The 25933-nt window shown below is 33.6% G+C and overlaps 4 protein-coding genes across 6 annotated transcripts; 2 read left to right on the forward strand and 2 right to left on the reverse strand.

Annotated features, from left to right (window-relative positions):
* The first annotated feature begins 1235 nt into the window (after positions 1–1235).
* Positions 1236–2584, forward strand: Arpc3a (Actin-related protein 2/3 complex, subunit 3A). Its single transcript, XM_070294417.1, has 4 exons — positions 1236–1421; positions 1792–1968; positions 2080–2275; positions 2362–2584. Exons 1-4 carry the CDS (start codon positions 1416–1418, stop codon positions 2514–2516), a joined length of 534 nt encoding a protein of 177 aa, XP_070150518.1. The 5' UTR covers positions 1236–1415; the 3' UTR covers positions 2517–2584.
* Positions 2585–2740: 156 nt separating this feature from the next.
* On the reverse strand, positions 2741–5136 carry Rpl15 (ribosomal protein L15). Its single transcript, XM_070293901.1, has 5 exons — positions 5034–5136; positions 4475–4655; positions 3758–3894; positions 3325–3435; positions 2741–3059 (listed from the first exon to the last, which is right to left on the reverse strand). Exons 1-5 carry the CDS (start codon positions 5121–5123, stop codon positions 2865–2867), a joined length of 714 nt encoding a protein of 237 aa, XP_070150002.1. The 5' UTR covers positions 5124–5136; the 3' UTR covers positions 2741–2864.
* Positions 5137–5439: 303 nt separating this feature from the next.
* Positions 5440–9278, forward strand: LOC138932249 (uncharacterized). 2 transcript variants are annotated; one of them, XM_070293899.1, is made up of 6 exons: positions 5440–5567; positions 6125–6699; positions 7154–7338; positions 7574–7960; positions 8110–8355; positions 8478–9278. In XM_070293899.1, the coding sequence occupies exons 2-5, from the start codon at positions 6369–6371 to the stop codon at positions 8341–8343; spliced, it is 1137 nt and encodes a 378-aa protein (XP_070150000.1). In that variant the 5' UTR covers positions 5440–5567; positions 6125–6368; the 3' UTR covers positions 8344–8355; positions 8478–9278. The 2 variants fall into 2 exon arrangements, with proteins under 2 accessions (XP_070150000.1, XP_070149999.1); XM_070293898.1 differs by having other exon boundaries at positions 5441–5567; positions 6167–6699; positions 8110–9278.
* Positions 8829–24590, reverse strand: LOC138932247 (tubulointerstitial nephritis antigen-like). Of its 2 annotated transcripts, none has more exons than XM_070293896.1 (8): positions 24478–24590; positions 12047–12345; positions 11628–11691; positions 11350–11548; positions 10470–10765; positions 9982–10181; positions 9695–9849; positions 8829–9434 (listed from the first exon to the last, which is right to left on the reverse strand). In XM_070293896.1, exons 1-8 carry the CDS (start codon positions 24486–24488, stop codon positions 9315–9317), a joined length of 1344 nt encoding a protein of 447 aa, XP_070149997.1. In that variant the 5' UTR covers positions 24489–24590; the 3' UTR covers positions 8829–9314. The 2 variants fall into 2 exon arrangements, with proteins under 2 accessions (XP_070149997.1, XP_070149998.1); XM_070293897.1 differs by lacking the exon at positions 24478–24590 and adding an exon at positions 23564–23889 and having other exon boundaries at positions 8830–9434.
* Between the last annotated feature and the right edge of the window lie 1343 nt (positions 24591–25933).

Genomic DNA, 25933 nt, shown 5'->3' on the forward strand with positions numbered 1-25933 from the left:
AAGCAGTGGTATCAACGCAGAGTAGCAGTGGTATCAACGCAGAGTACTAGTAAAAATAAAAAATGCGATTATAGCAAAACGAAGGATTTTACTACTTACAAAAAAGTAGTGGGTATATACTAGTGACACTATTCAATATTTAACTTTATGTAGACTTAACAAAAAATAAATAAAATTCTCGACAGTAAAAAATAAAGATATTATATAAATTACACATAAATTTTGTCCAAATCATAATCATATAGGCACGTGAGTGTAACACGTACGTTTACAGCAAGTGTCAATATCGATTTAATGATAAAATTCCTCCATAGATTACAGTTTGTTAGTTTGTATAATAATTCTAATAGTACTAAATTGTTTAATTATATATGGATAAATATTAGATAGTCCAAATGTTTCAAAATGTTCAAATAGTAATATCTTCGTAATATTGCAGGGTATAAATTATAAATATTTTGTAGTCAGCATAAATTTGATAGTATAAATTATAAATTTCTATATAAGCATGATTAATAACGCACAATTTTTTATGTTGAGAGATACAATGATACAACGCTTTCCTTATGTGCGCATTATTAATTAAAATTTAATTCCAAATTACATTTTTAACATGTACAAGATTAATAAGTAGTTTTAAACAATTATAATTTGATTAATACCAATATGTCTTTTTTCAACCAAAGAGCATTTATTTTTTATCTTTGATATATTAATTATGTAAATTTTATTAATTGTATTATGGGTATAATTGATATAATAATATTATTACCGAATGTTATTTAACAATTTTTAGAATATAATGATGTCAAAGCATGTAATCGTTATAAATACGTTTTAATAACTTTCAATGAAATATATTCTGTTATAAAATTTTTTATGTTTTATCGATAAGACAATTGTACACAAATAAATAAGCTATGCCATACACAATATGAAATGATCAATATTTCCTAAATAAATATATATATGAAATATGAAAATACCGTATAAAAATATATCAACAATCACAATTCTTAAACTTTTAATTAATTTCTTACTTAAATTGATTACATTTTCTTGATACTTTGTTAATCTTTTTAGTTTAAGCTTTTATGCAACGACTTTAAAGTATACATATAAAAAGGGATAGTTTTTTTACAGTATTTCTAAGCACGAGACAATCATATGCATATTTTGGCATATTCAATTTTTTTTATTATTATAAAAGGCTACAAAAGAAAGATCTAATAAATGGGACGCATCCATAAATATCACATAATAAAGTGAAATGTGAGATCTGGCCATCTAAGAACACTGCTTATCAATACTCAATGGTTTGACGCTTGACGTATCGCCGGAATGTTACAGCTGATGTATCATTCATTGCAATAGACGAAAATATCCTTTAAGAAACCAATTATTGTATCGCTATCATGCCTGTAAGTTTTTGTAGTAAATTTTACGTTAATATAAACGAGCATTGTTTTAAGGTAAATAAAATTGCGAGGGCGTTACCCGAGTAACATAACCATAATGCGATAAAAGAAATTATTTATTTCTCCCTAATTTAAATTTTTGCTTTAATTTCTATCTAGATTATGAATTTTTTTATATTAAATATTTTGAAAATTATCATGTTCAAATTTTATAAAGTACATTTGATGATAAACAATATATATGCGGAGACTAATTACTGTAGTGAAAGTATGTTATATACTTTATCGGTAATGAATTAGTCATATTCTCTCTCTCTTTCTAACATATAATTATAATTTGAAACTTTTTATTTATGTATTATTTAAATCTTAGGCGTATCATTCAAGCTTTACAAAAAGCCATGGCACAATCGGAAACATGGCATTGTTACCAATCAAGACCACATTCAGAGGTCCTGCACCTCCTTTTAACAACAAAGAACAGGATATAATCGATGAGGCATTATATTTCTTTAAAGCAAATGTATTTTTCAGGACATATGAAATTAAGGTAATACTTCATATTGTGAAATACAGTTAAAAAATATAGTTCTGTATAAATAAAACTATGTTTTTTGTCAGAGTTTTTTCTGTATAAATAAAACTATATTTTTTTGTTCAGAGCGAGGCTGACAGAGTTTTAATCTATATTACTCTATTTATTACTGAATGCTTGAAGAAATTACAAAAATGTGCGACGCAACCGCAGGCCATGAATGAAATGTTTTCTCTTGCTATCTCCAAATTTGATATCCCTGGTGATCCTGGTTTTCCCTTGAATTCTGTATATGCCAAACCGAGTAGTCCTGCTGAGGCTGGTAAGTATCAACGAAGCATTGTTAATTGAAGAATAACAACACTTTTCATATTTTTAATTAATGAAATATTATTTGTAATTTTATAGATCTTATGAGACAGTATCTTTATCAGATCAGACAAGAAACAGCTCTTAGGATTGTTGAAAAAGTATATGGTGAGGATGGAAAGCCAAGTAAATGGTGGCTCTGCTTTGCGAAAAAGAAGTTCATGGATAAATCATTATCTGGACCTGGACAATGAATTGTTTTTTATGTTGTTTTGAAAAATGCGCGCATATGATTGAGAAATAAAGGAATCTATCATAAAAATTTTTCACACGCTAGTTTCTGTTATTATTTTTATATCAAATCTATAATTTTTCTATTAAAATATTGCAAAACTGAATATATTGAAATATTCTAGCCATAATTAAACAAAAAAGAAAGGATACAAAAATGGGGATTAATGATACTTATACACAAAAATTTTACAATCTTAAGGAAAAAGATATTTATTTTTTTTACAGGATACGCCACAATATTGATATGACGTAATGTATAACAATAAAATGATGTATCTTGCATTGCGTGAAAGTTACAAATGACATAATTATCGCTTTCTGCGAAGAGATAGCGTATTTCGTCGCTTCCAAGCGGCACGGCGCGAACCACCGATCGTTTGTGAATAACGGTGTCCTTTACCTAATCCGCGCGAGCTTCTACCAGCGGAGGTCTTACCACGAAGTTCACGGTGCTTGTGCACCGCGTTGCATACCCAATTCACTTTAGGATCGTTACGAATTGCCTGAAATAAGAGCAAGATGTTAATTTGTAATAAACGAATTCCTAAGTTCTCAAAATTTATCTTGTATTCAGACATCCAAGGAAGATAAAAAGATCATGATTTTTCATTCGTGATATAAGATCATCACATGTGAATTAAAAACGAGAAGTATTGATATAAGTATATTAAAAATAAAAAAGTAAAGGACATCAGTTAATAACCATAATAAAATTGTGTATAGATATTTTAAGAATAATAACATTATATAGTCAATTTTGAATATTACCTTGTGAGCAGGATCAATCAGAATTACTTCATAATATTTGTATGAAGAGTCTTGGGCCACCCAATAGCTATTTAACACTCGCAATCCACCGCAACGGCGACCAACGCGTTCCTGTAAAATAATATTTAATAAGAAATGCTAATAGAAAAAAAGATCATTTTCAGATAAATGCCAATTTCAGACATCCAAGGAAAAAAAGAATCAGTATTCATTGTAAAAAAGTTCTATCATCATTTCTAGAAATATAATTTGTTCAGTTGATTACTAATAGAAATTTCGAAATTTTTTGTGACTAAAATGTCTATAACTAGAGAAATCTCCTCATTTAAACATAAGAATAATGTAGAGTACAGTTCATAATATACTTTAATGCATATTTAAGATTTTTTAAATTTTAATTGTAACTTTATATATACGTATTTAAATAACTTACTTCAGCAACTGACTGCAATTTTCTGGTGGGTTTCAACTGATTGACACCATGACTCTTGGGCTTGCCATAAGTCGCACCTTTAGGAACTGGACGCTTGCGCCCACCACGACGTACACGAATTCTGAAGATAACAAAACCTATCGCAAAAATAAAGTATTGTGTTTATCTCGCATTTTTTTATCATATCCGTATTATAACTTTGATTAAATAAACATGTCAGTAAGTGGTATGGTATTTATTCTCTTCATGAAACTATAAGAGTGGTGCATGAACCAAATCATCATTTATCTCTTATCATATAAAATAGCATATTTTACTCTAACTTTATATTAATACAAAGACAAAAGTACAAAGGCAGTTCAGTATAATTATTTAGTTAGTAGACTGAGTTGAATATAAAAATTTACCAACAGTCATAGAGCCATTCCTCACAAGATAGGAAGCCTGTAGTATAAAATGTCCAAATCTAAAAAAAAGAAACAATTCGACAAGTTTGCGTGATATCTCCATGACTGTCATTGATCACAAGAGTGGTAAATTAATACCGAAAATAAAATCTTTTCATTTTATATATATCTGGAAAGCAGATATTGTTATAAATATATTATTATTATTACACATATTATTATACTGACTGCCTTTTGTAAAAAAAATTCCAATTAGTCCAAACAATCAAATTAAATATTTTTATATAATCCCATTTGATAAATAATTTACCTTGCTTGGCTTTGTAACCCAAACGACGAGCCTTATCAGGTCTGGATGGTCTGGGGGCACGATGCAGCTTGGTCAATTGACGGTATTGCCAGCATCTGATACGCAGCAAGAAACGAAGCACATCGCTCTGCTTCTTGCGGTACAATTCTTGCATGTACTTGTACGCCCCCATAATTGATCTCTACGCAGAGGTGATCGACAGACCGTTAAATAGTGCACCATCCATGATTCGGATACCATGATGCTAGCGCAACTATTTCTTTCTATACAAATAATTCGTTTCAATAAAAGCATACGCGTGTAAATTATTATTCGCGCGAGAAATGCCTTCGAAATATTCGAGAGTTACACGAAAGTAACGAATACAAGTCCGATCAGTTTGATCCGCGAGGTTAGCGTTTTCGTTGAAACCGATATAAATGCTCGATACTAAAATATACGGAAAATATGCGAATATTTCTAATTATGAAAAATTCAGCGATTAGATTCCTCGTGTCTCGATTCTTATAAAATTCAGGATGTTTACGATTAAATACGATTTTCAGCGGACATCACTCACCCCACACGGATCGTAGTGGAAGGAAACAGAAGGAAAGAATCCGGCACTCTCTGATGGAGCCACTTTCGTGTAATGGAAAACGACCACCATGGCGCTTTCATCGCATGCGATCTGGGAGACCTCTGAAACACGTGGCAAGAATCACGCGCGTAAACATCTGTCGATAATTCCGAGACAAACTCTGGCGCGTAAAGCGGGAAGCACACGCTTTTTCATAAACGCGTAATCATAAGCATAAGAAATTTGATTGGTCAATTTCCTTATGCATAAGGAAATGTGCTTCCCGCTTTAATATACCATACAATTTATCGTATAAAGGTATCGTATAAATAAATAATTACACGTGGAACCATGAATCCCCATTGGAAGGAGAAAGATAAGCTCTGAACTAGTGCAGCCAGTTCAGCTATAAAGAACAGACCTCATGTATCGATACGCAAAATCTGGGTCAAGTTCAAATTTACGTAGAAGTGTAAAACCACATCATTCCCTCCCATGATTTACTCCGATTCAACAAAATGTTTTAAAAACAGCGTATGTAACAATTGTTTTTCTCAAATGTACATATCTCAAATACCTTAACACAAAAATTTTTCAAACATAATCGCGTTAAACGTGCATGATCCTCTTAGCTTCTATTCTTTTCTCCTTTCCTCCATTTATCCTTAATTTCCAAATAAGATATAAATTTTGATTATCTTAACATTGACTGATTATAGAAGATTGTACACACGTGAGAATATCTTTATGCCTAGATTATTATATGCAAATAAGATATCAGAATGTTTTCGAAATATATTTATATATAATATATATTTATGTAATAATAGAGTTTATTAAAAAATAATTTCTTTTATATTATTTTCATCTATTTTCTTTTAGATTTTGTTAGAATATTTTGTGTTCATTTTAAAGTGAAAGTTTTGTTTATCAAATAGTTTTTCTCTCTCAATCCAGAGAATTATTTACAGTGTATACCATGCATTTGTCGAATTTCTCTGATGACTGAGTTAATAACTTTTCTATCTTATATATATACTAGTTTTGTATTCAAAATAAGAGCACATATTCGACTCCAATCATTGAAACAGATACAGGATAGAAAAGGAAAAGCAGCAAAAATATAAACACAGTTCTTAAAGAGACACGTATCCACCGTCACACCTGCATACCGAAGAGATTCCGGCGGCGAAACGGCGCGGACGCAATATCGAGCGACCTGGTGACCTCTCCGGCCGGTGGAATTGATTATTTTCAGGAGAGTGAGTTGCCCTGTATAAAATATATACATAACGTCGACCAGCTAGAGGTATGACGTTGGTCAGGTAGTCCGTCATGGAGAGCCGCTCGGGCAGCATAAAGGACCCCATCTACTACCCGGAGAATGACGGCACGTCGAGCGGCGGTGGAGGTGGTGGTGAATCTGCCGATAAGAGTCAACGTAGCTCGCTCGGCAGCCAGGAGATAAGTCTGGATGATAGCAATGCGCTCAAGGTACCACGAAAATTCATCACCAACTGGCGACAGGCGTGCGATCGAACTAAGGACCGGACCAAGGACCTGCTGAAGAGATGGCGAACTACCAGCAGTAACATCGACGAGCTTGCTATCGCGCCTGCCGCCATCCCCGATCTTGAACAGCCCAGCTGGAGCGTACACGTGTGGAGTGAGTATATTTAAATTATCTCTGCTTTAACTAAACTTTTTTTTTGATTAATATGAATTATTGTTTAAAAAGAGTGCTTTTTTTTAATACCCGCGCAATGATATGCCGTTGATTTTTTAAAGTAACACGGCAATTGTAAAATTGTAACTTATTTTGACAGATGATTTTTGAATGAATTTTGTTTGAATTAAATTTTATGTATAAGTGGGTGTTATATATGGGATTGCGAAAAAGTTGATACTCATTAAAAAAAAAAGTTGAATGATCCCTGCTTTATTTTATAATATTGAGTTACTATCAGTGACAATAAATAATAATTATTTAAATAATGTATACAATTATTATTTAATTAATGTAAATAATGAATTATAGTCAATATTAATTTTTTTCTGCAACAATAAAAATATTGATGATCTAAATTAAAGCTGCATAATTAATTATTGTGATTTGATAGCGACCTGGGTAAGCCGCTTTCCGAGTGATAATAGTTTATCCGCCATTAATGAGCTCGGTAAAATCGGAGGTTCAGAATCCTTAGCACCTATACAGCGTGATAAGTTCTCTCATTTTTTTACGTATCTCTTGGACCACGATAGAGACGGTTACATCAGCAGAAAGGATTTCGCACTACTCTCGGAGGTAGAATTTAAAAATTTTATTCTTGTATTATTTTAAAATTTGTAGAAATAATGTAAAATTTTTAATTATTTTGTCATAATTTTTTGTATTGAACAATGCACGAAAAGTGACATATATTAAAATATATTGCTGATTTATAATTACATTATAACAATTATATATAAATTTGAAAAACATTGAGACAATCTAGAATTTGAGATAAGTAAATAACATTTTTTTCTTGGAATTGAAAAAGCGTTTGAGAAGATTTGCGGATTGGTCATGGAACGGGCCGGAATATTTGAGGCTGCTGGAGATCGAGAACGGATTAGCCGGATTGATTCTTCAAGATAAGAACAGGAAATTGGCGAATGTTGAATCCGCAGAGCCGGATAAAAAAGTCGACCTGGACGATTGGCTGTCCTGGTGGGCAAAAATCATCGCACCGCCGGACGGTGCAAGCTATAATGATATGCCGTTTTGGATTAAAGTTATGCCCAGGGTGTTCTTTCTCGCCATAAACAGCTCCGGTAGCGGAATGATCAGCAAGAAGGAACTCGCGGCCTTTTATGGATCTGTAATCGGCCTGGACACTGACAGGATAAACAAGTGTTTGGATATCGCGTACAATTCCATGACCTCGGTAAGTTGATGCGATTCATAACAAAAAAAAAAATGCGAGCAATTCTACGAACAATTTTCGATAAAAAATTATAATGTTTAAATTTTGTTTGCACTTTTGAGACTAAACTATTTCTTGAAATTTAATATAAAAAAGAAATTTGTTAAAAGAATGGAGATCATCCCCTCGGCTGGATGCAGTATCAGCTAGTGTTCGCCAACTTCCTGTTCGGTCGCGGCCCGTTCGGTCCGGGAGAACATTTCCTGGGCATGACGGATTCCTGCATGATACGCGATAATACTGTACCGTTTCCCATAGATTATTCCGCGATGAATACACCGCGAGATAAATTAGAAGTGTACAGCCCTCATTGTAAGAGCAACAGGCGAAGCGTCGTAGTTTAACAGTAAAATCATGTAAGAAAGTTCCTTCTAGTTGTTGACGTAACGTGCACAATTATTCCTCGAGAGTGCCTAATATTCTATATTCTATACCATAATATCGTATTTGATATAGATTTATTTTAGTCAATTTGCAGAAACATCACGATAAGACGATCAAAGAGAACTAAAATAATATCTTATACGATTATTCCAGCGTGTGTATACAAAAAAAAATATATCGATTTTCTATTAAAAATATAATTAATGGTATCACATTGGTAATACATCATGACACTGCCATTTATTTAATGAGAGCAATATGAGTATCCCATGTCAAACGTACGTATATTTATTTTATGTAGAACATAAAAAAAGTTTCATTCCCCATTTCCATTTTCTCAAAAAATATATATTTGATTAAAGTTGATATATATAAAGCCTTTGTGTAATGTTCAATTTCATATATAGAGAAATATTTCATGTATAGAGGAATATTAATCGTTTAATGAAGTAAGGAAATGTACTTACAAAATTTATTTCAAGCGCATGGCACTTAGTACTTCTTACATGAATTCGAATTAATTAACACATAGATATTACATGAGACATAATTTTCGCAATATCGACTCTGAATTCGTTATACGAAGCGGGCGTTTCTATATGTAATTATTGTGTTGTCTACAAATAATGAAAAATTAAGGATGATACTTTTTTCGATTATATGTTTGTACTTAAATTAAATATTTATAAACAATTCTACCCCCGTTTTATCCCACTCGTCTTCCCTTCCCTTCGATCTTACATATAGTAAGATGTATATATGGAGGCACTGAATCACATACTTTCAAAAATCGATGTTTCGTATCGTTTCTCATTTTCGAGGTAATCGCGTCATTGCTCACAACGACAGGCCAATGACAGAGATTCAATAAATGCACCAACAATTGTCACGATAATCGGATATTCTAGTACTTTGGTATTTTCTTTCTTTCCTATATTGTCTTGGCCCATACTGCCAGCACGTACAACTCGATCTCACACTCGTTCGTTCCCCTTTGGATCCTGAAAAGTCCGTTCTCTCCCCAGTTGTGTCCCCACGAATTTGCAACTAACTGAAGTAAAAAGATTAAATATTTAAATTATTTACAATTATAAAACAAAACAACTTGCGAGTTTAAAAAATATCTCAAGATTAGGAGATCTTAAAAACTTGTTTTGTCTAAAAAATATTATAAGCGATATCGTCCAACAAATTACATATAAAAAAAAATTGTAATTTATGTCATCGTAATCTTCCTTTTTGGATTTTTTTTTTTAAATAGCGCATGAATATGTTATCGTCGTATAACTGTGATGTATCGTATAAGCTTACCCAATATTTGAGCGGTGGACCGCGATAAGATGGCTCCTCACCCCAACCGATTATTCTCACTGAATGATAACCGGAATCGTGTAGTTCTGCGCTTCGAGAATGTCTATATATTCCGCTCTGGTAAATGAAGAAGTCCTGATAGACTCTCATGGTAGCTGAAAGGACAGAGACGTTACTTTTTTTTTAATACTTTTTTAAATTTATACATAATATTATACGTTAAAAAATATTTTATATGTTGCCAATATATATTTTAAAATCTCGATTAACGATCTTGTAACAGATACCTTGCACTGGTCCAGAGGTCAGGATTTCCTGCATAATGTCAGTCTCGTTGCCTAAACGATAGGCTGGTCCGACCTTGTACAGCTCTGTTCTTAGCGGATTTGGCGGGTTTCGGCAACCAGCAGTCTTTAGATTACTCTTCTTACGTAGTCTGCATTGATCATTCCTACCGATCCAAGGATAACACTCCTTGTCCACCAGTCTACGACATGGTAATAATATAACCAAATGACGTGCAAATATATTGAATAAAATTAATTCAATAAATTTCAAAAATTAGCATCTACAAATATTACTGAACTATTGCGGAGTTAATTATTTTATATATTTATATATATTTATTTATATTTAATATATATAATGAAACAAAAATGTTTAGTTTTTTAAATTAAATATAATCAAGATTTGAACTATGTGTGTGTGTGTATGTTTGAGAGCGGAAAATATTATTTAATATTTGAAAAATTAAATTATATATACAGAAAATTACCCAAATTTCCTCATAAAAAGCCAGGCACGATCGAGATATCCGCCTTTACAGCCCCTTTGTCCCCTATTATTGCAAGAGAGCAGATGCTGCGCGCTTAGCTCTACGCTTTCGGCGCCTTTGCTCATGATCGCGAATCTGTCGGACGCGACATCGGCCGTGGACACAGCCCAGGATGCGCCGCACCATCCTTGATCGCGAACGTCGGATATATCGCGTGGCCAGCGCGTTCTGGAGTTGAATTCCCGTGGCAGCGCGTCCGGATCGTAAATACGTCGCACCGGGTTCATTTTGTACACCTACGTAATCGAAAGAGATGATAGAACAGCCCTAGAATCTTTTACATCGCGGATCTTTATTCATTTGTATATTGACAATTTCTTTTTTATAATGAAAAAAAATTTACGCTTTTAGGCAACCGCTTTGGGAATAAGAGATTAAATCCAGCACTACTTGCGACGCGTTTAGTCTCAGATGCTTTTTTTATTCATAAAACCTCCGCAGCAAAGTACAAGAGATTACTTTAGCCATGAAACTTTAGCCTTAGTTGCACAAGCGAAGCAATTGACCTAATCTTTCATGACAATTTTTGCGTCTATATACAGTCATCGCACGTTTTAAGAACAAGGTTGTTTTATTTCAAAATTATCGACCTGCAGAACTTGTTGTAATCCTCCTACAAATTTTTGATTTTATTCGCGATCTTTCAATTTATCTACTTTTGAATAATGTACATATCAAGCTCAATGCATTTTATTATAATCAAAGTATAATGATGATTTATTTTATTAAAAAATTATTATGAATATTTTACATTAATGTGCATACAATTTTTTTATCGTGTAATAAAATTTTGAAAATACTTTTAACAATAAATACTTACGGATTGCGAAGGATTGAGAGTACCGAGACGAAGCTGCACGCCGTCTTGAAGGGTTCTTCCCCAGAATTCGGAATAATTGCCCGCCTGCCATCCTAAGATAGATCCTTGCAAATTGACCTCCTCCATTAATTCCGGCTCGATCAAACATCGATTCTCTTCGCACAGTACTTCGGCGCGATTATCAAGCGAGGAGCATTTACTGCAAAATAGATTCAACTTATATACGATCTGCTTTCTCTCTCAAAAAACCCGTTATTATACATTAAAGAAGATATTACCATGTGTTACAATTAACTTTTAACGTTTGTCCATCATTATACTCTCTTCCCTGAAAGAAGCATCCTGAAATAACACAAGGAGAGATTTTTACAGAGAATATAATTTATAATATTCAAATAATTTATTATATTAATATTATATAAGATATTATATATACAATTATAAAAAAATAATTGTATAATAAAATCGTGAACAATATTATATGATTATTAAATATTTCTTTAGATTTATCTTTTCTCTGTGAGTAAATAAAAAATTCTTATTTATTTATATATTTCATATATGAGCATATAAATAATAAATTTTATTTATAAATTTTATTTTATTTATAAATTTATAAATAATAAATTTTATTTATATAAATAATAAATTTTATATAAATAATAAATTTTTATATACATTTTAAGTATATACCCACTTCTTATCTCCTGCGGTGGCGACGTCACATTCGGTTCGATCCCTTTGCAATGGTACCAGTAATCCGGGCAGCAGTCCTCTTCGCGGGATCGATCGCAAAAGTCATCGCAGTAGCACAAGGTCGTAAGGATCGGCGCGCTACATTCATCCTGTCGTCCCGGGCAGCATCTACCTCCGGGATACCTCGAGGCGCAATATGGTCCCGTTGGCAGTCCAGAATAATCTGGGATGCCTCTCGCAATGGAAGGTAAGAATACGAAGACGATGAACACTAAATTCGGGCAGTGTACAGTCCACATCCTGAAACAATTATAATATTATCAATCGATATAATTTTTTTCGAAACGTTTCTTTTTATGTAAAGAAATCAATATGTGCTATTTTTTTTTCTAGTTTATTATTAGTTTATTTATTAGTTTCTTCATTTTGCATGATGTATCTTGATCTAATTCTAGTTCAATTTTTTTATGGTCTCTTTTATTAATTCCGCGTAATTTTAAATGATGGCACCAATTCCGTGAGTCATGTAACTCGTTCAGGTGTGCGCGTGTAAGGTATGTAGGATTCGGTGACAGCTGGCAATTGACAACAATAACACTGCCAAGAGTTTGCAATGTTTTGGGCCGGCGAGACGCGTCATCCCGTCTGCTTTGGAACGACGTCAAAGCGTTGGCCGTTTAAATGCCACACGATTTGTCATCATACGGCATTCTACAGAAGATGATGGATTCAGACTTGTGCAATTCGTGTCTTTGAATTTTAATGAGAGAGTAATATTCAACTTTTAATTCTTTTATCGTATCTATTTGTACAAAAAATCCAATGGTAACAAGGCTATATTATATAGGAGCTCAATGTTTGAATAAAATTAACAATATTTAATATATTCCATTTAATCAATTTAATGCAATCAACGATAAAGATTTATATATAAATCATCTCAATTCTTTTAAGATAAAAATTTTTGTAATACTCAATTTTTCATTTTTTGATTATTTTTTGTATTATTATTAGAGATAATCAAAACATCAATATTTAAAAAGACTTAATGATTTAAGATCGCTTTGAAACAATCCGTTCATTAGTAATAATTTAAGCCCTTTCCAAGCTACACTCAACATCTGTAATCGCACGATTGGTCCATGCATCATCTATTATGCATCACGTAACTCTAAAACGAGTGTCACTTGAATCGGCTGCATTATAATATTGATGAAATTTACCAGACTGGAACGAGGATCATGATTTCAGCTTCCTGATGTCGAGCAGGCCGCATACTTGCGTAACGATACCGATTTTCAAGCTGATGGTACTTATAATTAAATTTAAATATACATGCGTATTTTTTAAAAATACACAATCAAGCATATAAAATTATATTCTTTAAAAGAAGCATCTTTTACAAAAAGAAGAAAAACGCACAATTTTCCTTAACGATATATTACGCATTCTTCGTTCTACATCTACATAATTTCGAGAACCGCATTGGCAACTGTTTCTTCATATAGACGAGGGAACAAAGGATTTCTCTATTGTCGTCGACCGCGGATTCTCCAAGTGGACGATTCCGACGAGCGCGTTCATTGAGAAACGAGCAATTAATGCAAATACACTCCGCACCCTGGAATGCGTAAGCAAGTGGGTTGCCGGTTTGACCCGTCTTCCCTAAGACGCCACAGAGTAGCTTCAAGTAGTCAATTAATATTCTTTTTCGACGGAATAAACGAACAAATTTAAATTAAAAAAAAAAAAAATTACCACAGCAATCATCGTAATAGAATCCCGCCCTCGCGTCCGGCAAAAGCAAATAATATTAATTAGCGTGAGGACAAAACTAAACGAAAGTTTACTTAGATCGTGAAGTTCTAATTAAGAGAACACAAGCTGAATAAACAGGATATGAGCGCAACGTCTCGATGCATTCTGCGGTGAAATCGGCGATAGCTGATCCATGACATCAACGTCGCACCCCATGAATCTCAATAAAAGAACGGATCCTCGCGCTCACCTCGTGCGACATTCAAAGGAACGTTAATTAAAAGCTACGTCTAAATTGATCGACCCAGTTCGGGATTGAAGTGGTCCACTGACTCGTGATTCATATAATCAATATAAACAACGCGACTCTTTTGTCTCTCGTAGAAAACTAGATGAATTGAAAAGAATCTACGTGTGTATATACAATATGTATATATGTGTCTTGTGTAATCCTTATTTTATAAATTTATGAATACACAATCATATTATATATATATTTTATAATTAAAAAATATATTTATATATATATATATATATTAATATATTTTTTAATTATACAAAAGTCTAGACTTTATGGATTTTAAAATCGTTTCTCTATTTCTATACAGAGCAGAACGTACATTAAAAGAATAATTTAAAATTGTTGCGCTTTCTGTTATCGATGTGGCGCTCATTGAGACGCAAATTCGCGTGATGTGTCACATAAAAAAGCGATACGAGGACAATTAATCAGATAGATATGGTTCCAGCAAAGGTAGAGAAATGTTTACGAGCATTTCGAATGGATGATCAATAATACTCTGTAAAGTGAAATGCAAGCGACCTTCGTAGCTCATCTATCTGAGAGCGATTTCTGGGCTTCGTCCAAAGTTACATCATTGTGAGTTTGATATATTTCACGATGATATTTGCGAGAGAAGAGTCATTGGACGCACGTTAAGCAACTAATGCCATTTACGGCATCGTAATTTATTGATATTATTCGATAACCGGGATACCTCGAGAATACTTAAATATACAATTATCGTAATATTAATAATATCATTTAATATAAGTAAAATGGCGCGTGCTATTTTTCATTTTTCTATTATTAGACTATTTTTTACAATTATTGCAAATAGCGCAAAATGGGAAAAAGATTGAAGAATATAAGTCAGATCTAAACGCTTATTAATATAAGTGGAGTTGACATTTTGAGAAAGACAGACAGTTCGTTTAACCGACTATTCAGAAACTGGCGCAACTCCAGAGATATTTCTAAGGTTACCAAGGTTAAGACACACGACCGTTTTAGGGCCTTCAAATTAACGAGCCCACTTTAAAGCCAGCCTTGAAAATAGAGTCAATTTAAAGTCCCTTCGTCGCAAGGAGGATTACAGATTATATATTTTTAGCTACCTCTTTTTCTCTTTCTCTCTCTTTCCGATATCTTATAAATTCTTTATCAGTATCTGTATCAAATTAATTTGTAACTTATATAACAGGATTTCTCTCGTAACATCCTTTTTTATATCAATTGTGTGCGCGTCCTCGATATACATTAATTAATGACATCCTAATGATCATAAATAAAAACAACATTGATTTTTAATTACATCTTTAATTCAAAATAATTTTTCTTAATATATCAAGTATTTTTAAATATAGATACTTTAATAAAATATTTTTTTATTTTTTTATTATTATTAAATTTATTTTAGAAAACTTCATAAGGCGATGTCAATCATAATTTTTTTCTACAAAAATTAATTTTATTATCCCTTAATTATAATGTGACACGCGCAAAGATTAGGCTATAGACACGATTCAAACGTGCGTTGGATAATATAATATGATTCGTGTAACGCGTATGAAATTATAATCGATCAATTATCACGTTATCGTATAACAAAGCGTTCTTGACCCGTTTAGTCCCATTGACAGTAAGTAGCGGCCGCGATTTGATTTCATCCATCCACGAAACATATAGATATCAGCACAGATATCATCAATGAACAGGATTTGCAGTGTCATTGATTAATCGGCTCGATTACTACGGGAGCCTTTACGTCGAAAGTATAGGGGTACATAATTAGTATGCGTGTGTAGTATATCACGAAGCTATCATGTATCGATTAATCGCATTTACGCGAACACATGACGTCAGATTTGAGCTTATTCAATGAATGCTCTCAACGGAAAGCTATGCAACTGTGTTTATTAGTTCGACCGACTTTTCGAAAGACAATCGAATTCAAAGAAGAAAGATCAATAAAGCAACTACTGCGACTAAAGAGTAGTTCCCTTCTAATTCGGTTTAATTGATTATGACGAATGAATCGTGGCTAATTGAATGATTTTGATAAATCATATAAACGTCAGGTTCAAATTTTATTTTTTGAAAAAAAAAAAATAAAATAAAATACAAATTATTTTTTAACTACAATACCAGGCTTTCCAAAAATCGTTACAAGCACTTGTGTTCGAGAGCATTATTTATCAATTTCCAAGGAAAGCGCAGAATATTTTCAGACATTCGTATCACTGATTAACGCGATCACTCTTCACTTATAATCAATGCTAAAGCGATAACGATGACGAGTAAATGCTCAAATCGGTGAAGTCCCGCACGGCGAATGCAAGTGATGCGGCTGTGATTAAATGCAACCCGCTCTTTTGATTAGTCGCAGCCAGCGCGCGCGGCCTTTATATATCATAATTATAGATTAAATTCCATGAGCATCGCGTCAACTGCCGCGATCTGCACGGCACGTCATCGAATAGAAATGAATTAACGTGTCTCACCGAGCGATATTTCATTACGTTCCATGTCATCGAGAATGTTACTTGGATAAACGCATTTTTCTTCTTTTTTTTTTTTTTGTCGTAATACGGGAGTCACGTGTATATTCCGTCATCGAACTGGCTTCGTGATTCATGCTTTTGCGGGTGATACAACGTAGTCCGCGATTACGTACACATACTTTATAGATCGTATCAATTCTTCGAATTACTCTCGCAATCCTGGAAATCTTCTCTTTCCCTGAAAAGAAAGATCTACCGTTCTCCAAGCTTCCGACAAGTATGCAAACTCGAATAGCAGACCTACGTCTGTACGAATAGTAGACTATATTTTATTCCTTTTTGAATTCTCGACAATCAGAAAAAAAGTCTTTATACGATATTTATAGAATTTTATGTTAAAGTGTTATTTAACATTTATAAAGCTATTATACGATATTTATTTCATAATTTATCTTAATTTTTATTTTCTATTACATATTTTTGCATTCATTGAAAAGATCACAATTCGTTGCAATTTTTACGTATCTCGTTTAACATAATTTTTTAATAAACTACGTGGATTGAGGGAAAAAGAAATTTTATCGGGAGAAGAAGCTAAAATCAAAATTCGAATATTAACAAACATTCGCCTATGCTAAACAGACCGACGTTATTTGCATATATTTATAAGACGGAGTGTATTCTGTAATCACTGGCAGCAACCAGATTATCAAGCAGCGTCTCGCTAAACACAATGACATAATACGATATCAATGTTCGTGTCAACATATGTAACCGTATATACATAATCGGCACGATGGTAAACTTTCGTTCATCACCTTTCGCAGACGAGATTAAACGCTGCTTTATGAGGAAAAAAAAATTACGTATTAATTTTATTCCTTAACTTCTTTTAACTTTTAATTTTATAAAAAAAAATATATATTTCAATTTTAGCTCTTTACTTCTCTTTATAACAAAAAGTCTTTTTATTTTTAATCTATGACGAATCAAGTAGCTTTGGTGCATCTGTATGTGTACAATATTTCCACAGATTGCAAAGATATGTTTTGAAAAAAATTGCGATCCCCGAGAAGAGGATGAAGTGAACATCTGCTGTGTAGGTGTAGGTATTTCTAAATATGCGTTCGTTGCATTCCACTGCCGGATATTGAAAAAATAAATAGGTCACTGTGTATAGAGCTCCTGCTTTATATTCTGTCTCTGCTTATTTTTGTAGATCATATGAGAGAGCGTACGGAATGAGAACGTCTCGGAATTTTAAAATCCTCGATGCGAGATTCTCGCTCTTGCTTTCCTTTTCGCGGCGAACAGCAATATTTGCGAGCAACATCCTTTTTCTTTGCGCATGTATGTGCGCCGTCAGATAAAATAAACTCAAAACACAGATAAGTATGGTGTATCCGGTCGATGCAACAACAAAAATTCTTATATATCTTTATTTTTTTCTCCAGAAAGAGATACGTTAGATCTTCCTTTTTGGCATCGAAATAAATGTAAAGAAAGAGTGCTTTAGATTCCTGATTTATGGGCTGACAAAGCAATTATATTCCGTTGACAGAATACGCGTTATTGTTGGCTTGCAACGCTTGTAAGGCTTCGTTAAAAGAGCTATGTTTTTACACGAGAGCTTTCAACCTACGCGAATGGTCATCGCTCTCAAATAGAGAATCTCGACAGAGCAAGCGCAGGAAAGCTCTTCTTGCGTCAACACAGAGACACGTGCCAGTTGATTTATGCTACTTGTCGGATGACATGCAATAAATGTCACACATGGTCAACGGAATTGCGCGCGAGAAGATTGTTCTTGCCCCACGTGCGCGACAATCATCGCGCGAATCGTTTTACGCCCATATATTGCGTCTTGCATAATTCTATCCTAATCTTTTTAAATTAAGAATTGACGACAATCTCAAATTGGTGACAACAATTAATCATGACTTCGTCTTAGCAAATTCTTTAACATTTGGAGAAGAAAAAGAAACAGAAAAAAAGTATCGCGACATTATTTTGTTAAGAAATATAAAATATGTTTATTTCCAGCAAAGCAAATATCAAAAATACAAAAAGATATTCTTTTTGATTCATTCTTTACATATATATTTTATGCAGACAAAAATATTGATAAAAATAACATTACGTTAATATCTATCCAATTAATTAGAAAATCGGTTTTGTGCACGTTTGAAATTTTGTATAAGTTGAATTCTCTTTTAATACACATTCGCTTCTTCTTCTTTAACGTTGTAAATCTTCTTTAAAAAAAGTATTTACCGTACGTGTGCTTGTGGGTTATTTTCGCGATCCTACAAATTGTTAATACTAAAAATAACGTGCACGTCATATCAAGCAAGAACACCGGATGGATGCGCGCTGTTGCCCCAAATTCCGCGGTATTATAGGTTGTTTGCATTCGGAAAGAATATATTAGCATTTGTATTTCGGAAAATTCACTTTCTGAAAAAAGTTGATTTATTTCCGCGATATAAATTAATTTACATTGATTCTTATTTGGTTAATCTATTATTGTAAAAATTATTGCCGCTGATATCGATAAATTTTAGATTTTACTAGTATTTAGCTTCAGTAACATAAAACTTTATTAACATCAAAGTATTAAAATTTGACACTTCTAAACGTGGAGGATTTACTTGAACTTTTTAGGGACTCCGCAATTTAAATGGCAAGAGCGTGTCTGACATACATCCCATTTCACAGACATTTATTGGCTCGTCTCTAACATTGTAAACTGATTTATTGGATGCGATTAATAGCCATGTTTCCTCTAATAGCTGTTCAAGGACGCCTATGATAACGGTAAATCGTAATAAACACGTTCGGTTAATATCCAGCAATGAAATAAGTCGATTTTGCGGTGTCGGTGCAATCTGTATGTGTACGATTCTATATGGATGAATCCTTAATTCTGTTAGCTTTTGTAATCCACATACATATATTGTCAATATCGAAAAAAATCAAATTTTTTTCTAAATTAAAAGTATAAAATGAGATCTATATATAAATATTTTTTTCAACGATCTTTTTATGACAGTGTTTTTTAGTCATTATGTTTAGTTTGTCTACTCGCGTTATTTTACTTTAGCAAAGTCTAGCAGTTTAAAGAGCGGTAAACCGCGATTGACAATTAATGCAGACATTGCATATACCACAAGTAAATATAGCGATGACAATCCGCATCTGTATATACCGTCTTCGGTTTCATTTTAAGATGATCTCTATCTCTTGCAAGAACAAAAATAATACAGATAAGAACAAATATATGATATAAATCTCACCTCACACTTTTAAAAAACTTTTATATAATTAGCAGAATTTTGTACTTATGCTTCAATCAATTATAATAATTATTGTGATACTGAAACTTTATTAGCGCATTTATTCATCATCGTCCATAACACGATGATCGTTCAATTATCCTCGTTGGATATTCATTAACGCTTTAAGCATGCCAACTGATGATTATCGGCAAATTACACACGCGCCTGGTATTGCATTTTGATGCCGGTATCGCGATACTGATCTCGAGAAGCGAATTACACGCGGTGTCTTGTCAAGTGTTATGTCGTAGCGCTGACGCATATGCATTTGTGATTATGAAACTAACGTATGTGTCATAGATTCTGCTCTAAAATAATTGAATTTTTTTTCTATTAATAAATATTTAGTGTTTTATCGAAATACATTTAATAAAATACATTTCGCTGTATATATCAAATTTCTAATTATAACAAAATTTTATAAACACTTGTCTGTGTATACTAGAAGAAAATTTCTCGCTTTTGTATGTTCGATTTATTTTCATACAAGAAATCATACGCACACACTTATCCACAATTTATCTCGCCTTATATACGGTCAACTTTCAAATAGCTCCGAAATCTTTGCGTAACGCGAGGCTCGAAAAAATTTTATTGTCAGATCGACATCGCGATTAATTCGAGATGTTACAGTCGGCGCCCAAACTGTCAGATTGTCACGACGTCGTCGATAAAAGCGTCGTGATGATCTTAACAGTATTTTTACAGTCCGGTTTTCTGAGAGAACCGGACTGATCTACATCTCGTTGATAACGATTTTTTTCATTAACGCGGAATTTATTCACTCCGCTGTCCGGTTCATCAAAAGGTGTTTACTTTCTGTCGCGACGTGCGCCGAAGACGATTATTAATACGATCGCTCGAATTAGAACAGAATAGTCGAATTGAGCTCTGATTTCTTAACCGATGTTTTGTTTTTGTGATGAAACTGCACCGTGGGAGTTTTAATTGCGCCCATAAATTTCGTGGCCGACTTCGACTACGGAGATAGATGCACCAAAAGATAGCTTACAATATCATATAATTAAATCAGTCATTTTAGAAAACACACTACTAAAAAGAACTATCTTTTTCAAAAGAGAACCATGAAAAACGTTTATATCATTAATGAAATTTCGAGAATTAAAGACATTTTAATATCCAGCATATTATCGTAAATGAAGGTAAATCCATTTATATTGCGAAGGGAAGAAGCGCCAAGCGACATTTAAAATATCCTGATACGCTTCATTTCGCCACGGTAACAGTCTATCGAGAATCAGAGATGAGAAAAAATGTGAAAGATTAAATCCAAAAATTTGATTGTAAATAAAACTTTTCTTGAATTATTATTAAAACACAATGAGCAATACACGAGTCATTCATTTACGAAGCAACACGGTCGAAAATTTCGCCTGGAAGAAACGTTAAAAAAGGATTGTTAAAAAAGGATCTATTGCAAATTTTCAGGATTTTCCCGAGAATCTCATATTTGTCGATGATTCTGTCATTGAAACTAGATTTTGTCATTAAAATCTTCGATATAGCCTGTATAGTGCAAGCACGAATATATGAAACTTAATGCCGACTATTTTCCCGCCATAGCCACCATCTCGGTCGCAACCTTGTCGCCGCTGTGACATACAGCTTTGCAAGCTGGTTATAAATTATTTGTCGGTTACGTACGAAGAAATCGACGCTATTTCCATGCGCTATTGCCGATGAAAGTTGCAAAATTACCATATACGAGGAATGAGCAAGGTTATGACTTGTATTATTGGATTGAAAAAATTTAAGACGCGCGCGTGCGAGATTTAATACATATATATTTCTCAGAATATTATCCAATGCTCTTCGGCGAAAACAAGAAGATTTTTGGACCCGACGTTGTTATTTGTTATGTACTTATCTCTCTCACACACACATATATACCCGCGCGCGCATAAAATATATATATATTCTCTCGTCTTAATCGCCGCGCGATATATCTGTTGCATAGAATTACAAGCCCGTTGCGATATGAATTGCTCGGCTCTAAAGCAGAGTGCAGGATCGTATTATATTATGCTAAGAGTGCGACTTGATGAGACTTCCCTTTCGAAAAGACACGCGAGCATCAAGTGAACCAAGTGAGTTATGAAAAAAAAAAAAAAAAAAAAAAACAACTATCGCGAGTAAAAAATCTTATTGATCTTATTGTAGTCTGCAGAAAAGCATTTGAAGAAGAGAGTGTAAATTGAAAGATAAAGAAGAATTGATTTAATTCCTGTTTATCGATCTCGCGATCGTGACCATATATTAAGTATTAAGTCCGTCGTCTTTGAGCTCGTATATTGGCATAAATTATGGATTAGGTTGATAACTGATAACGATAGACAAATCACTATTTAAATGGTTGGTATTCCCAAGCGTGTAGGTCATGACATCGAAATCGGTATCAGACATGCGCGAATATTTGTCATCGTGTAACGTTGTATATTTGTAACTCGCAATTTTTTTCTCGTCGCTGATCTCATCACATTAAGATCAACTAATTCTAATTGAACGATCAATTTTTGCATTAAATCGAATAAATGAAGCGTGAAACGATTAAAAGAGATATTATATAAATGTGCAAATTTGAAAATTTGCATTGATGCGCATACGAATACGATTATCAACGATATTAAAATTCGCGGTTTAGTCATTAAATACTAGAATTAAAATTTTTCAAGTCATTAATATATGTTATATTCCCACTATTTGTCCATCAAAAAAGTCTACTTTTAAATAATATGAATAATTTATCATCTGACATAACGAAGATATAACGAGCTAGAAATTTATTATAGTAATAAATTATAAAAATTATTGAATATAGTCAAATATGGGATAAGACGTTTTGTCATGACGAGATCGTTTCGATATAAAAGAATACATTTAGAATGCTAAACATATACACACACACACACACAAGCGCGCGCGTAGATATCCGAACAAAGTCATTAATTTTTATAAACTAAAATTTCTAAAAGTTTAATGAGATGGGAAAAAGTGAAACATTATTCGCATTTTTTTTTGCATTTTCATTGCTAAAAATAATATTAACGTCAGATAGCGATTTGATAAGATACAAGTCGCTATTAATTCGAATTTAATTCACTATTAATTAGTTGCAAGAGAGATCAAATTTGTAAATATGAACGAAAATAAAAGAAGAAAGGCATAATTAAGCGTTAATTTTTTAACCGTTTATGTCTCCTAATTAGAATTGGAAATACATCTTGGCAGAAATTTGTTTATTATTGACTCGTTTGATAAAAGGAATTAATCAGTCGCGTGTCGCAATGATAGACTTGATCTTCAACATTAAAATTTATAAATTAAAATTTAAAATGTTTCACATATTTTTTGAACATCTTAAAAATATTATTATTACACGCACTCTCGTACATAATATTTCTACTGTTCAATAACGGACGATATTATGACAGTTTCTGTTTTTGCAGAAAATCAGTATGAAATTTGTATAAAAGATCAAATGACAGTTATTTGCACAACTTCGATAAATTCGAGCGATCCCTCACTTTCCATGATTGCGATCACATTTTCGAGATCGGTAAAAATCCATTCCGCGCATTTCGCAATGCCAGCACACATTCAATGATTACACCACTTACTCGGAAACGACGAGACTCAGTCTGGTCCAAATCGAGGACTATCCTCTTCGACGATCGTCGATTTGCATGTGCCTCGTGCAGCCGGGGACGATCGTACCGTGACGAAAGAGAAAGAAGAAAAAAAAAATAATCGATAGAATTCGCGAAAAGGGGACCAAGAGAGATGTCGGGACGACTAATAAAAAGATTAAGGCGGAGGAAGAGAAAAAAATAGAGAGAGAAAGAGAGAGAGAGAGAGAAAGAAAAAGAGAACACAGCCGGTGCTGGCGGCTCGAAAGCGCGAGCCTAACTGACCCGCGGAGACGAGAGGTAAACGCAAGCTAAACTAAGTCTCGGTATCACAATTCGGTTCGAACCACGAGGAGCGGAGAGCAGCGCCGTGCGAAAGACGATCGGTTCTTTGGGTCCACCACCCACCAGATCTCCTTGTCGCCGCGTCTTTCATCGGTTTCCCCGTCGTCGTCATCGGGATGACGCGGATGACGGTCGCTCATGAAGGCGGATAGGTGATTCTGTGGAATGTGCATCGAAGCGAATTGTGGGAGATCGCGGGAAATCGTACAGTCTCTTCGCAGGATGAGTCTCAGGGAATGACAATGACAAAACAATATCTCTCGATATCTTCCAATGCGATGACGGATTGTAAAATTATAAAAGTAACAACTATCTATTCTAGAGATCTTACGATGACATTTATGGGATAGGATGGGATATACCAAGCCGGATTGCCTAGGCCTCTTGAAGCACAACCCTGCCTGAAGCTATCGCAACTTATTTCTAGCCGACAGGCAACCCTATCGGGCTATCAGATACTTCTATAAAAAGACGTCGATAGCTAAAATTTTTTCTCTAGTCTTAACTTCAATTCAAGAGGCACATGTAATTAATTATAGAGAATTTGCTATTATACTCACTCGATGAGCATACTTAATATACAGGAAATTAACCGTGTCTATTGATAGACACGCGTGCTCGATAACGACGATCGCTCTCGAAATTTCACTCCGGATCAATTAGAAAGAAAGATCTGTCCGAGCCGCTGACGGATCTGAAGCACGAGTCAAACTGAAGCGAGCACGTTTTAAAATCTATATCTTTTCTGCTTACCGGATCTCCTCGCACACTTCCGACGAAATACGTCATTGACGAAATGCGCGCAAAGCCTGGCAGTTTTATTCAAAGAAAAAATAAACTTACAAAGAAAGAGAAAGAGAAAGAGAGAGATCGGATGCTGGAAAGACCGCGTTTCCGCGAGAAAGAATAAACGAACTATCTCGGTAAACCGATATCATCGCAAAAGCGATTCGAATCCCTCATAGCAGTTTTTATACATTATAATACAATATATGCTGTCAATTTTAATAATGTGATATTTTTAGGTGCAGCATTCTAACTTTTATTCAAACGTACAGGAATAGAATAAAATAAATGTGATGCGTTTGCAAATACTTTTGAGAGAACAAGGAAAATTTGCGGATTGTTGTTTTATTATAATTTTATACACATTTACATGTATGGCCGAAATGTTGATACTCATGCTGACGCTTGCTTGCAAGTGTCAGCACGAGTATTAATATTTGATGCATTTTTCAAATATAAGAGAGATGCTCATTCGTGATAAAAGCAGAAAATTATTATACGAAATGTAAAATAGATTTTTGTCTCGCGCGTCTGCTTCACTTTATGTAATCCACATCATTTTATTTCGATTCAAGATACTAAAAATTGATGAGTAATTTTTTTAATGTAAAAGTTTCCTAAACCATGCTTAATTTATGCAAAGTACCAGAGCGCTTATCAAAATTATATTTGATTGTCACATCAATGAACGATTATGATAACCCGTCAATCGGATAATACGCTTAATTCGATGACGAATTCACTGAGAATGTCGGCAAACAAGTGCTATGTAAATAAATTGATCAAGTGTTAATCGTGCTAATAGATCGCGTTAATCTAACTATAAGAGTTCAGCTGATTGTCAGCGCTAATTCTATCCGTATTCTTTCAGAAGATGATTTACACAATTGTAATAAGATTGCAAGAAATCGTGGAATATCGCATTAGAAATCTGTTAAACGGTATGACATGTGCCGGATAATGTATTCTGTGCAATTGAAAATTAATATCGTGTACGACGATCTATTATATCGCCGCTGATTAAAGCGTGATACGTGCAAAGCTATTTATAACGACTGACTATTTGACCTTAATTATTCATTGTTTCGGAATGACATTGAGTGGAAGAAGGAAGATGTTAATCCATGGAAATTGTCCCGAGGCAATCGGTAATGATGTAATTTAAGAGAATTGCGTCGCGACTATCTTTAATTTTATCGGTATTTTAAATATTTAATGAATGAGCAGAAT

This window comes from Polyergus mexicanus, unplaced genomic scaffold (genome assembly GCF_030449975.1).
Source record: "Polyergus mexicanus isolate NDT 795.1 unplaced genomic scaffold, iyPolMexi1.0 SCAF_4, whole genome shotgun sequence".
Lineage (NCBI taxonomy): Eukaryota > Metazoa > Arthropoda > Insecta > Hymenoptera > Formicidae > Polyergus > Polyergus mexicanus.